Source organism: Anabas testudineus, chromosome 18 (genome assembly GCF_900324465.2).
Source record: "Anabas testudineus chromosome 18, fAnaTes1.2, whole genome shotgun sequence".
NCBI classification, from domain to species: Eukaryota; Metazoa; Chordata; class Actinopteri; order Anabantiformes; family Anabantidae; genus Anabas; species Anabas testudineus.
Window position 1 is genome coordinate 25,719,682 of NC_046627.1, and position 14,156 is coordinate 25,733,837.

A 14,156-nucleotide genomic window follows, 5' to 3' on the forward strand; every position below is an offset into this window, starting at 1 on the left:
TAGACAAATAGTGGGTGATGTTAAAGTGGGATTGACAGAGAAGAATCAAGGTCACTGGGTGTTCCTGTCCTTGACCAGTCGACATGTGGTGCTGTACTTTGTTCGTTGGCCAGTCAAACGCTCAGTGAATACATTACCCAGTCCACCAGTTTATAAGTCATCCCCTTAACCCTCACTGGAGACAAAAGAGGGAGAAAGAGAAAAGGGAAGGAATGAGAAGGAAAGAAGCAACAGCAGAGCAGCTACAGAGAAACTAGAGGACAAAAAGGACATATTTATCACAGTTACAGTAGCGTGGTTCAAGAGTTTCAGGGATGTGGATGGAAACCAACTCAAAAACGGAGGAGGAGACCAGCAGGAGTCGTGCCACCACCGCTCAGTGTGTGCTGAACGGTCTGAGGTTGTGTACAGGAGACATGGAGCACATGGATAAGTACATGCAAGGTAAGAAAACTCTCTCTCCACATTGCTACAGCCTCAAACACTAGCTTCATTCATGTATATGATATATAATAGGTGCTACGACCTTCACAAATGCATAATGAGTTGTCATGAAATAAACTGACAAAAGTAATCAAACTAATTACACACACAACTCCCACAGTGATTGCTGTTTCACTCTTACATCATTGCACATCATTGCACTCCCATTTCGATTCATTTTTATGTTTGCTTTCTGTGTCTTCAGGAAGGTTTTTTGTGCTGCAGCTGGTGCTGTGGGGACTGAGAGGGGTGAGCAGAGTCATTCTAGCCAACAACCCGCTGAGTGGTGCTCTCATTATGGCCGCACTGTGCTGGGAGTCCCGCTGGCAGGCCCTGTTGGGAACTGTGGGTGTACTGGCCTCCACAATAACCGCTGTTATCATGGGACAAGACAGGTGGAAGGACATGAACAACTACTCCCCAAGAGTATATAAGTTCAAGAATATACATATTATTAATGTAGTGCATACATTCATATGTACTAGCTTATGTGTTTTAACAGAAAAATGTCTCTTTTTTAAAAAAAAAACAAACCATCATGTTAAACTTGTCTGTTATTTGGAAGTCAACATTAAAACAATGAGCCTAGAATTTACTCAACCCATGCGACTACAATTGACTGAGGGCTCTGCTTAAAATTCATGAGACTAACAGCTCCATGAATGGCAGCCCTACACTCAGCAACACCCTCTGCTCACAAAGTCTTATTTTAGTTGATGTCTCAATATTTATGTCAAACACATTATGACGGCCTAATGTGCAGCAATGTTTTAATGGTTGAATTTCAAAGTCATCAAAAATCAGCTCTTTGTTTCATGATGGCCAAAAAAGCTAAAACACTAAAACCATTATTATGATCGTCGCTGTATATGATGCTGTGCAATTGTGACTTGTGTCATCTTCATGTGTGTGTCTATGTGTGTGTAGTGCTGAGGTGTCAGGAGGTCACCATGGTTTTAATGGCATGTTGGTGTCTCTGCTGATGGGAGTGTTTAGCTCAGCTGGAGATTGGTACTGGTGGCTGCTGCTGCCTGCCTGCCTGGGGTCGGCCACGTGGTGAGACAAACAGCTACCTTTCTGAGGACATTCACAAACATAACACAGTACTCATCCACTTACCAACTACCAACTAAATACCTAAACACAGCCCTGAAAACACAAAATATAACCAGTCTTAGTTTTGTGCACCAGCAGGAATCACGCCTGTCTCCACAAAATGCACTACTGCTAATGTCAACAACAATAGCAATCGACAAATGATAAGACTTTTTGCACACAGTTTAGGACTGAAAGCTAAAGAAAATAATACATGAGAACACTTTCTTGATGTTTTTGTCTGAATTTCACTTGCCACGGGTGTAAAGTCGACCAAAGTGATTTTAAAAAAGACCTCTGAGTGTGTTAATAGTACATGTTTGTAACTACATGTTTGATCTCCTTTGCTTTTCCCCAGTGTCTTTCTGTACAGTGGTCTTTCCTCAGTATTTCATCACTGGGACCTGCCCGTCTCTGTGTTTCCCTTCAACACCATCATCCTCCTCTATCTCCTTTGTACGGGCTCTGATAACCCCTATTTCCCACATCTCCCAGCTATACCGCCAGGGGCCTTGGGGCCCAATGACACCAAGCTCATTGCAGTAGAGGTGAGTAGGTACAGTGCATTGATTGAGGTTATGTATGGAGGACAAAACAGAGCTGTGTCAAATGGTGTGGACAACATAAAAGAACTACTAGCAACTGAAAAACATTATTCAGTAACTTTGTACATGTTCCATAGTTCAAAGACATACCAGTACTGAAATGAGTCAACTTAATACTAATAAACTGAATATATAAGAGTACATATGTCATGTGGTAGTAGCACAGACTCAGATGACTTTAGAATATAACAATTTTAACTAAATGTGCCTCTGGAGAGATTTGGAGTTCATTGGAGTCTGGTACAGATCAAAGTCAACCGTGTCATCTCCCCTCACCTTCTGAAAAAGTTGTATAATCTGCACATGTACTGGAGATGAGAGCTGCTTCTTCTGAGGGCAAACTATTAGTGCTGCCCTGGATGGTGCCACATGTGTACATGTTAGGTAGCTACAATTTGCTAGCAAGGCCAGATGATGTCACTTTTTATGCACAATGACCTCTTTTGCAGCTATAAATAACATGCTATAAATAAAATTAAGAACTGGATTTAGCCAGTACAGTTTTAATTTAAGAGTCGATGCACTGCACTCGCTTATCTGTGTAGTTAGACATCACTGTGCGTCACAGTTTAACAGTGAATAAAATTGTTTAAAAAAAAAGTCACAGCAGTTAAATCAGAATTTGAACAGATGAGCTACCATTATGGGGGTATCTGTCCCAGTAACATGTGCGATATTTATCAGAGGCAGTTTACAGCGACTATCATGAACAAGAAAAAGATTTGATGAGGACCAGTCTCCAAAAGGACAAGAAACAAGATGAACTGAGGTGAGGGTTGATCCTGTACGTCTGCTATGTTGCAGCCCAGTCTCCAGGGTGAACACAAAACTGATGGGAGCACAATATGCATAAGATCAGGCAGCTATGACTCACCAGTTACTTAGCAACAGTCAGTGGAGCTATGGAGAGAGGGAGGAAATTTTAATCAGCCTAAACTTTTTAAATTAATAGTGAAATCCACAGTGGAGGTGAAGCTATTGCATTCAACACGAGGCATTATGTTGATTAATATTTAGTTTGGTTCCTGTGCACTCAGATTGTGTAGAAGATTTAAAACTGCTGATGTTATTGTCATGACTGTCAATTTATTCTCCAGGAAATGTGCAGGAGATTTCACAGGCAGCTGTTACCTTTGTAAAAGCAGAGAGAAAACAGCCATAAGATCTTCGAGGCAGAAGTCCAGCTGATTAAAATGCAAACTGTAAAGAAAATAGTTTTCCACCACTGGTGAACTCAAATCAAACGCACTCACCTTAAGCAGCTTCTCACAAGACTTGGGGAAAATGAATCCAGACTCTCACCACCTGCTGCAGCCAGCTTTTGATCTCTGCGAGCCAGCTGGCATTTCGCAAAAGAGCGACTGAATTTTAATCTCCATCTCCATTTTTGTTTGGAAACAAGCAGAACAGATTATGTGAGGCGAATCAGAGAAGCTTCTTCTTCCCAGCATAATGACTGTAGATAAAGATTCCTTGTTAGTGTCTGTGTGTACGTCGTGACAACTGTAATGTAGACGTCAATACAATAACATACAATTACAAACATACACAACTCAATGGAGCACATGGACTTCAATTCTAATATTTCTGTGTGTCTACTTGATGTGTAAATGGGAATTCTGTAGCTAACATATTCACCACATCTGCTTTATAAGATGTGCCAGTGCTGTGCACTACTTTCCTCCAACTGGCTAAAAAAAAAAAAAAAAAGAAAGAAAAGAAATCAGAGCAAACCTTATTACAAACCTCATGGTGCAGTGTAATGACCTTTAAAGGACACCTACTCCCTTTCATTTCTTTAGTACCCTGCTACAAAAGGTTATAGGCAAATGTGCAATTTTATTTTTCCATTACATGTCTATGATCGTAATCCCATACGAATCAGCGAGCGCTCATATTTGTTGAGAGACTTTTCTCTTTCCAGTATGACCCAGCAATATTAGAGTTTCCCAGGAAAAAACTCACTTGAAAGTTAAGACAGAGTCACTCGGCAGGAGGAGAGTCACTCCTCTTATTATCAAAGGGTCCGAGGACACTAACTGAAGATGTTGGATTTATTCAGCACATGATGTTTGTGTTAAGATCAACCATTAGAGCCATTCAAGTGGAGAACGGTGTATTTCTGCACGCAGTGATCTACGAACTGTGAAGTCGTCTAAACTAGATTAGCTACGCTGACTAAACCCTCTCAGCACCGTAAGGTGTCCTGAATATAAAGTCAAGATTTACACAGGATCCTGTTAATAAGCATCATGTCCCGTCCACTCCAGATGAGGTCTCTCTCTGTGTTTTATTATCCTCTTTCAAAGTCTTTTTTCTTTCTTTTAATCTTTTTTGTTTCTTTTCTCCTTTCATCCCATTTCTGTCCTCCTGCTTCCCTCCATCTGGCTGTCTCTTGCTTTATAAATGATGTCTTTTTTTCATTTCATAAATTCCCTTTGGTTCCCTATTTGTGAGATCTGAACCCTCTAAATCCTCCTTTTTATCTTTCAGCCTCTCTTCTCGCCAGTCGCCGTCCATTTCTCACAGCGTCCACTTTCTGCATCGCTTTACTTTCTTTTAATCCTTTTGTCCTTCCTCTCCTCCTCACAGTTAAGTTTACAAGAAGCAGCTCAAGATCTAGACTTTTTCAAGGGCGTTATTATAAAGTCGTAGATCTTTACTGTCTGATCTATGTGCACCAGTCTCATTTTATAACCCTTTTCCTCTTCCCTCTCTATTTGTTCCCCTTTCATCCACATTCTCTCCTGGTTTGCTCCGCTTCTTCCTTTTCCTTTACCCATCTCCATTTCCTCCTCTCTAGCTCTCCTCTGGTTCTCTCCAGAGATGACGATGACGTCGGTCCTATTTATACTTTATGTCTTCAGCTTCTACTCTTCTGAGAATGGAGCTCTGGCTGCACTACAGTGACAGTATATTTAATCTTGCTGCATACAAGCATACGCACATGTACACACACAGAAACACACATACAAAGCATTGTGCCATAGCAATGTAATTAAAGACTTGTAAATATCGGTGATGGGTAGATGCACCCGTCACGTCGCCATGGAAACTCATCACTTGCAGCATATGTATGTACAAATGAGAGAGCCCCTGAATAGATTCCACACACTTAGTGCTCATCATTAAAATCCAACCTCTGCCTCTACTCCCTCGTCCAGGTGATACGTGGCATCCCTCTCGGTGTGGGCCAGATCTACGCTTGTGTAGCTCTGGGCCCCTGTCTCCTCATTCTGGGAGCTGTTCTGCTCTACTCCCCCCTGTTGGCTGTGCATGCTCTGCTGGGATCAGCAGTTGGAACACTGGCTGGTGAGTCTCAGTCTGCGTGGGAGGAGTGGAAATGTTTTTTTATTCTTTTGCAGGTCATACATGCGATACAAGCCAGCACCATTTTACATTTGAACATTTTCCTAGTTTTACATAATTGCAGCTCTGATTTGATATCGCTCAGCTAAACCTGCTTATCCTTAGCAGAGGGACCTGAGCCTTGGTGCAGATGTAGTAGAAGAAAAGTGTATGTGAAAGCATTTATTATTGGAATATATGGGTATGTGTGAAAAAGAGAGGAGAAAAGAGTAAAGGAGGAGTGTAGAGGCACTGTAGATGAAAAGGAAAGGACCAAAATATGTACATATGGGACATGTAGATATGAATTTATTGCTACAGTAAATGAAAATGTAACAGTCCATTTACCAGGCTGAACATAAAGGGATACCAAGCTCCTCCTTCCCTCTGTGCCTCTGGTCCTCTCTTTGTTGATGTGTGTTTGTCCTGAGCTGCACTCGGATCATTAGGACCAGTCCAGTGCAGACAACACTTTCCACGGTGGACTGCTTTCAAACCACCTGCATGTGTTAGGACTGCAGGAGGAAACCAGAGCACCTGCAGGAAACCCACGCTTTTTAAGATTGAACTGTATCCAATTGTAGCAGCAGACTGCAACCAGAGATGATGCAGTCTTCAGATTTATTAGCAGCATCTTAACCCCTGGGCCACAGAGGCACCCCTAATCCTAAGCCATCACATTTGTGCCTGTAGCATGATGTAGCATGAACATTTGTCTTATGTGACAGAATCAGCTTTGCTTTCAATAAACCATCAGTCAGGACTTCAAATAAACGGCAGGAATAGGAGCCTGCACTGCAAATGTTAAATTACAGTATGATTTAACAAGGTTATGAATCTCTGTGGCAATAAGACGCAATATCAGCAGCTTATATAAATATGGAAATGTAAGACAGGCAGCAGCAGCCTGGGGGCTCTAAAAGACAAACAGCAATTAGCCAGGGTGCTGATTACCACTGGCTTGTATACAAACACACAGGCCTGTGGCTACGTATGCTTTTTACATCTGACTCACTGTGATTCTATTCAGGGAGACAGAGAGAGAATGAGAAGTGATGGAAGTTTAAAACATTTCAGCCCACTGCTTCCGACTGCTGCAATAAATACAATACAATGTCCTAAAATACTCAGTGTGTATGTGTGTGTATGTGTGTGTGTTTGTGGCTATGAGTCATACTGTAAAAAAAACAGGGGGATGGAAGTAAACTCATACACAGACATATACACTTGTACTAGCCCGTGGACAGATGCTAACAGTGGCAGGTACACACACACACACACACACACACACACACACACACACTGCTGCAATAAAAACAACTGTGTGACAAGGAAGTAATCAAAGAGATGTGACTGTAATGGGATTGTGTCTAGGCAACAGAGCCGAGAGGAAACAGCCTGCTGGAGCACATCGGCTAAATACTGAATAAGGTCTCTTTTCTATTTGTGTACTCTCTTTTCCTTCTCACTTTTTCTGTTTCCTTGTACAGGCCTGTTTTCCAATGCTTGAGTGAGTTTCTCCAACTCAGGTATTAAGCACAAAGTGATTTGCACCCTCTACTAAATACATATTCTTCCTCCAGGATACAGCTTGTATATCAGGGCTGCACCAGTGGCCATCTTCAAGCTTGCACTTTTTTTTTTGCAAGAACAGAATGAAAAAGTTAATCAATACTTTTGTTGATCATAAACAACTGTTGTCCATCCTTTACCATGGAGTTGTAAATTAACACAATGCACAGTGAAGAGAGGGAGAGAGTCTGAACAAGTGCAACAAGGTCATGTTCCAAACGTAATCCTCCCCAGGGAAAAAGAAGGATTAGCAAAGACATAAAGAATAAGGAAGGGGGAAAAAGAAGCAACATAGATTTAGTCAACGTCAAAAAAGTAGTCCCAACAGAGCGAAGCAACAAAAGAGGAAGACGCTATTAAATGCAGCAGAGAAGAAAAGAGAGCGCCTCAAATGATCAAGAGATCTGAAAGTGCAGCATCTTTTTCAACACTTCAGACAAGACCTGCCCCCGGCTCTGTCTTTCTTCTTGTCCCTTACTACATTCTGGATCTCTCTTCCTCCTTTAATCGTTTTTCCATCTTATTAAACTCCTCTCATCTGTCTTTTCACTTGGACAGTTTTCTCCAGTGCACCTCTGCTTTTGATTATCTATCACTGTCAACAAAATGCCGAGTGTAAAGACACAAGCTATGTGTGTTCCTGCCAATATTATTCTCTTCACCTACACTATGCTGACCTTATTCATAATCTTCTTATTATTTCCGTCGTTGTTGTTTGGTAAGCTCTATATTATGTAATTGTCATTGACCACCGTTTCATATCATCCTCTCAGCTGTTTCATTTATTGTTTTCAGTGAAGGAAACTCCAGAAAAGCTTCGGCCTTTAGTGTCTTTGCTGTCGTCACCTTCTCATTCATCTTCACCTTCGGTGCTGTCGTCATGCGTTTAATCTATTTTCTTCAAGGATAAAGCTGTGGTGGGAGACAGCATAGGCAGGTAGGCAGACAGCAAATGCTTAGACATATTTGGACCCCTAAGCACAAGCGGGAGCAGTCCATGAGTAATCAGCCTCATCACCTCAGATACGACAGCGTGGGTCCGACTGAGAGGGGAAAAAAACATGAAGGTCGTCTGTGGCAAGCGGAGTGTGAGGCCATATTTAGAGCTGTCACTCAAAGCAGCGTGGTGGAAACTTCTCCCGTAAGGGGTTTCCAGACCCGGAGATCAGGGGCTGTAAATAGGTCAGAGACAGAGAATAATTGCAGAAGTGCTTCAACATGGGGTCAGAATCAGGGGTAAGAGAAAGTGACAGTGAAGTCAACTGGGGTTCTCTGGTAAACTCTTGTATTTAGGATGTAAAACCCCACATAATAATACTGCATCACGTATCACTACATACATCCTGTATGCTGTATCAGAAAGGAAGAGGCAGAAGGATGTTTCACAGTTTTATTAAACACTTAGTTGAGAGCTGTACTTGAATTAATTTGGTTTATGATGATAAATACCTGCCAAATGAATGCCCTTCCAAATAGTCTACAACATGATCATTTATCTTCTTACTTATCTGTGAATGATGAATGGTGCCTTTTCCCCCTTGTTGTTTTATGTATTTATTATTGTTTACCTGCTCCGTACTAGTTATGAGCATTGGGTTTTGTGATATACTTGTACTGTATGGGTGTGTGTATTCTATATGCAACTGTGTGCACAACATGTGCCCAAGACAAATGTCCACCTGGGGGCAATCAAGTAAAATGATAGAAACAGAGGTTTATCACACACAAAGCACTAGAACATTTTAAATGCTGCATGGGTGGCAACAAACAGTTCTCTGTAAAGCTCCATGCTGCTGATATCTGCACTGTGTTAACAAATGAGCCCACATACTGAGCAATCCATTAAGCTGTATCCACAAACAGATTTCCCTTCCAAGGTTTCAAAGGACACAGGGATGGATTCACCACACAAATGAAAAACAAAGTCGCAAATGCAAAGTTAACCGATACCTGTCAACTCTGGAAAACAGGGGATTGTGTACAGTTCATTTCAGTTCAGTATTTCGAACCTATTACACTGGCCTCCATTAAGTCTGCAGCCAGAGGACAGGAGAGGAGAGGAGATATTAGTTTTAATATGATAAGAGCTATCTGACTCATTGTATTAGCATAGAGAACATCATACCGAGTGACTCACACAGACTCAGACACATAGTAGAAAAACTATAAAAAAAATCTGAATCCTCTGGGGCCTCCCTCCCACAGAACCATTACTCTTTAATGACACCCTCATGTGGCAGGGGAATGAAGAGAAAAGCGGCTTGTGATGAAGGGAGCAAGGAAGCAAGAAAAGGAACAAGGGCAGGACTATGAATGACAAACAAAAGGGAAATAGTGAGAATGAACAGGAAGATTGAGAGCATAATGGAGTGTGCAATGAGGATAAAGGAAGAAGAGACTGGAGAGGGAGCTCGAGCGTTTAAAGACGGACTGCGGGATAGGGTAGCTGTGAAGGAGGAAAACAAACATAGTGGCAAAATGGAGTGGATGGCAGAGTAGTCCAGCAGACTCAGAGTGAGGAGGCAGTAGTGGGGTGTGGTCAGACACTAAACTGCAGCCCACACTATCTGGTAATTAGGAAATCAATCACAGCACAGCCTGAGAGTCATTTATCTACAGAAGAGCTTCCAAAATGCACAGACACTGCTCCTTGGAGCAGCATTAAAACATGGGAGGTGCAGGGTGGAGCAGCTGCAGTAATTGTCTCTGTAAAATGACTTCTTCTGTGAGATGATCGATCAATTTTACAACAAAAAAAAAAGAAAAGTACATAAATAAAAGATGATACCAAGGTGAAAATGTGCATATGTGACAACACAAACATGCAAGAGAGCGATAGACAATTACAATTTCACCCAAGAGCGCTATCAGCTTTCTGCACGTGTGTGTAAATAATACATAGTCAGAGCAAAGGGAGGTTTAGAGCATCACTACTGCACAGTCAGACAGTGTTCAGTCATTTTTAATGTTATCACTCCTGCTTTAAAAGGTGCAGCAGAGCTCATGTCCCCACAAAAACACAAGGGCTGTGCCAAATACAATACATCAAGGGATAAAGTCCTTAAGAAGGTTCAAAGCTCATTCCTTTCTACAGGTAAAGAGCAGCAGACATGCTTGGGTGGGGCAGTCGGACAGATGGACTGCTCACACACACATATTGATGCAGGGTCCTGTCTCAGTGTGACATCCTTCCAGTATCCCAACCTCCTTTCCTCTTAAGAGGTGCGACCCAGCTGCCTCTGTGCGAGAGTGGGGCTGCCGGTGTATCACAGGGCGTCTCGGTGTGCATTATGTTTAAATATTAAGAGGTCATTGTGCTTATCGTGTGCAGCTTCAGCTGAGTCTGCCTCAGGAAGGTGTAGATCCTACTGATTTAGCTGATTCGGTTCACATTTGTTTTGAGTATAATGTCTTATGTGATACACACATCAATTTCTCCTTAGAACAACCAGTACTCATTTTGGTGATACTTTAATTAGTCCAATACGTAAAGCACCACAATTTCACCACAATAACGTTTTTCCTGCCTATCACAGTAACATTTAGTAATATTGCTTCGCTGTTTGCGTGGCTGTCGCTGCCGCACTTAGTGATGGCTTTGACCTCTCTTGTTGGAGTTTGCGGCTGCACTCAGCAGACCTGCCCTTTCGATGTCCCTCTGACTTTATTGTTATTCTCCTTGACGTGTGGGTTTAAAGATGCGGTTTGACTGCTGCTGCTGAAGGCCGGCAGTGAAATGGTTGATGCTTCAGGCCTTGCTGAACTGTGTCTGGGTCAACGTGTACCGTCTCCCCCACCTTCAGCACTACAGTGTGCTGTTTGCGTAGCATGGACATGAGTCAGAGGTGAGATATTGACCTCCTGAATCAATACTCATCCCCCGATATCACACACTGCTCTGAGAATGGATGATGGAGATAGAAAAACCTTTGGAGAAATGTCCAGAAAAATATGTCATATGGTTTTTAGCTAAACACAAAAAGGTCTACTGTAAACTGGGAAGATCTTACATACATTAGATTAAGCAGACAATTTGGTTTTCTCAGTATTGCATCATGTCCTGTCCACATACTGTTACACTGTTCATCGCTGTTCTCAGACTTGTATTGAAATGATGCTTTGAGAATCAATATCCTGCAGATTGTGACAAAGCAATTCACCACATGTAGAACACAGGCAGCGGAAAAAGAGATTTCCTTATTAGGTTACACGCAAATTAAATATGGCACTCAGGGCAACCATACAACAGTATGTGTCCAGCGCCACCATATGGGAAAGTCTAGTACTGCAGATCCAACAGAACTTAATCATGATAATTATGTGTGTGTGTGTGTGTGTGTGTGTGTGTGTGTGTGTGTGTGTGTGTTTGGCAGGTTTGTCCATGGCTGTGAAGCCTGACTTTCTGTACTCAGGCCTGTCTGGGTTTAATGGATCTCTGGGCTGCATGGCTGTTGGAGGACTCTTCTTCACCTTCAGCTGGAGGATTCACCTCTTGGCTATTGCCAACGGTGATGCAAAAACACGCGCACAACACTCACCCACAGTGCATAATGACACCATTAATGATCGACACTCTACATGTATATCTTCTCCCTTTCTGCACTACATAAACTCATGTTTCAAGGCCATGTTTTCACTCGGCATTGAAATGGTACTAAATTAGTTAAGAATGTGCAATAAGATTCAAACAGAACAGTCAGGTTTTGATTCTGTTGGTGGTGACCTCTAGTTTGCCCTGTCGTGGTCCTGAAACATTCAAATGCAATATGTCTGATTGCTTCTGTTTTCTCTTTTTCCTCTTCCTCTCCGGAAATGTCAAACCTGAGGATACAGTCATCACAGCATCTCATTTTGAATGTATTGAATTTCTCCAGCATCAATGCTCCTCTCAGTAAATCATCAACGGCAGTACAGTTAAAGAGAGAAAGGCTTCTTTTTTATAAACTCAGCTGTGCTTCTAAAAATACCTAGTATGCAAATACCACATTCAGCCCCTTCAGCCTGCTCCTTTTACTCCACATCCTTCCTCCTGTTTTCCACTTATCTTCACTCATTTCTTCACAGCCTCTTATTTCTCTGTGCTCATTGGCTGTAATTGCAGAAAACAGGGTAATAATTCTTTAAATAAGTCATTTTGTCAACTCCAGAGTTGATTTGGGTAATCTATTTAAACGGGGCATTCCTGTGTTCCGAGCTTTGCGTTCGCTCACGAGTGCAGAAGAATTGACAAAATGATGTACACACACATTCGCGCAACACATTTGAAATTGCAGCTGCGCCACTGTGGACATTAGCGTGGAGCAGTTTGGCAGACAGCTAATCTGTTCACATTAGGTAAATTGGTCGTAATTGGAGCTTTTAGAGTTCCTGCTATGAAGACTGACTGCATTCAGTGTACGTCAGCAACCAGGGGAGAGACAGAGCAGAGAGAGTGTAGCAGGATATATTTAGACTAATTCTCTTTTCTTCTGCCCCCTAGCCTTCCTCTCTGCATATGCTGACATCGCACTGGGCAATCTGCTGGGAACTGTAAGTACACACACTTTATACCATGTGTGTATGACACTAAGAAAGCCTTCAACCTTTTTCAAGGGGATTTTTTTTTTTTTGTTCTGTGACACGACTGTGCTGGTACATCCACAACAGAGGGAACCTGGATATTATCTTATCTCCATCCAAGATGGCAGTCCTTTGCAGACCAGAGCAGAAAAAAACAAATGAATCATTTTTTTCCTGCTTTTCATGGGTCACTGCTGCAGTAGGCCATAAAACAGTGCCCTCTAAATTTCCTTCAATTTCCTAATCAGAGAATACAATTTTAACTAGAGCGCTCTGAGCAAGGTCTGAGCAAGTTTGGTGTTAAAGGTGTAATTGTGACTGGTTAGTCAAAGTAGCCAGACATAACGTGTTTTGCAGAAACACATAAAACCAAAACATACCTAAAGTTTGACATGATAAAACGCTTTTTTTTTTGTTACAGTCTGTGGGTGGAAAACAATTTGCTGTCTTAGAATGAAAGCATCATTACTTAGTGATTTATGTCACACATGCGTTTCTGTCTCTCTCTGTCTTATCCCTAGGTGGGTCTCCCAGCATGCAGCTGGGCAGCAACCCTCACAACCACACTGATGATGCTGTTGACTGGTAGTCTAGCAGCATACCGCATCCCTGTTAGTCAAGTTATGGCCCCGGAAGACAACCTGCGCTCTCGCAGCCAATGGGAAGCTGGGAACACCGCAGAGAGGGAGAGCACTGATGTCTAGCTAGATCAGACACGCACACACACATTGAGTACTGTATCATTACTTTAAACACCTGAGTTTATTATACAGATAGGTGACAAATTAAAGGTGAAATCAGAATAAATGAGGGGAGAAACTTACTGTAGCAAAAGCAGTGTGTGAAGTTTACATCCAGTAATACGCAGGCCTAGTTGATGCTGATTTAAGTTCAAGATGGCAAGAGGAAAGTGAAGTTGAATGGTTTATTGTTGGGGCAAAGAGAGCTTCAGTTACAGACTTAAAGATTACTCAACAGTCAGTCGACAACATACAGAGGGATTTTATATTATGCTCATTAGAAACCGCTCGTTTGAGACTTCAATAGTACATCTACACAAAGTTGTTCTGAGTGATCACCTCTGAGCTATGATGACACCTTTCTATGCTGATGGGAGTGGTCTCTTCCAAAACGGCAATGCCCCCATCCGTAGGTACATGAGAAACTCATGTGAATGATGTGCGCTGGCCTTCGCAGTCACCATATCTCATGCTGATTAAACACAAGTGGAAATATCTTTTGAAAAAGAGGTCGGAGACTGAATCATCTGAGCTGTGCTGGTGGCACATGGTGACTTAAAACCTCATGTTGTTTTTACCTTTCATGTTTCACTGGTCAAGTTCAATCTAAATTTCACCCACAGGGTGGCGATATGTGCTCAGCAGATGCTTAAAATGTTGCACGTAAGCCCAACAATTTCTATTAAACGCATCAGCCAGGTTGTGTCTAAAGTTTTGTGACCTGTGTAACTGCAGTAAATGTCGATGTGCTTCA

The 14,156-nt window shown here is 42.1% G+C and overlaps 1 protein-coding gene across 1 annotated transcript; it reads left to right on the plus strand.

The window, feature by feature from the left end:
* The first annotated feature begins 314 nt into the window (after window positions 1–314).
* On the plus strand, window positions 315–13,799 carry si:dkey-183c6.7 (urea transporter 1). Its single transcript, XM_026353432.1, has 8 exons — window positions 315–444; window positions 689–878; window positions 1,411–1,539; window positions 1,937–2,126; window positions 5,348–5,495; window positions 11,477–11,611; window positions 12,583–12,632; window positions 13,184–13,799. The coding sequence occupies exons 1-8, from the start codon at window positions 315–317 to the stop codon at window positions 13,364–13,366; spliced, it is 1,155 nt and encodes a 384-aa protein (XP_026209217.1). The 3' UTR covers window positions 13,367–13,799.
* The last annotated feature ends 357 nt before the right edge of the window (window positions 13,800–14,156 follow it).

Bases quoted from the DNA above. Each gene is read 5' to 3' on its own strand.
- si:dkey-183c6.7 (XM_026353432.1), top strand. From the start codon at position 315: ATGTGGATGGAAACCAACTCAAAAACGGAGGAGGAGACCAGCAGGAGT. The intron at 445-688 runs GTAAGAAAACTC...CTGTGTCTTCAG, and splicing joins CATGGATAAGTACATGCAAG to GAAGGTTTTTTGTGCTGCAG. The intron at 2,127-5,347 runs GTGAGTAGGTAC...TCCCTCGTCCAG, and splicing joins CCAAGCTCATTGCAGTAGAG to GTGATACGTGGCATCCCTCT.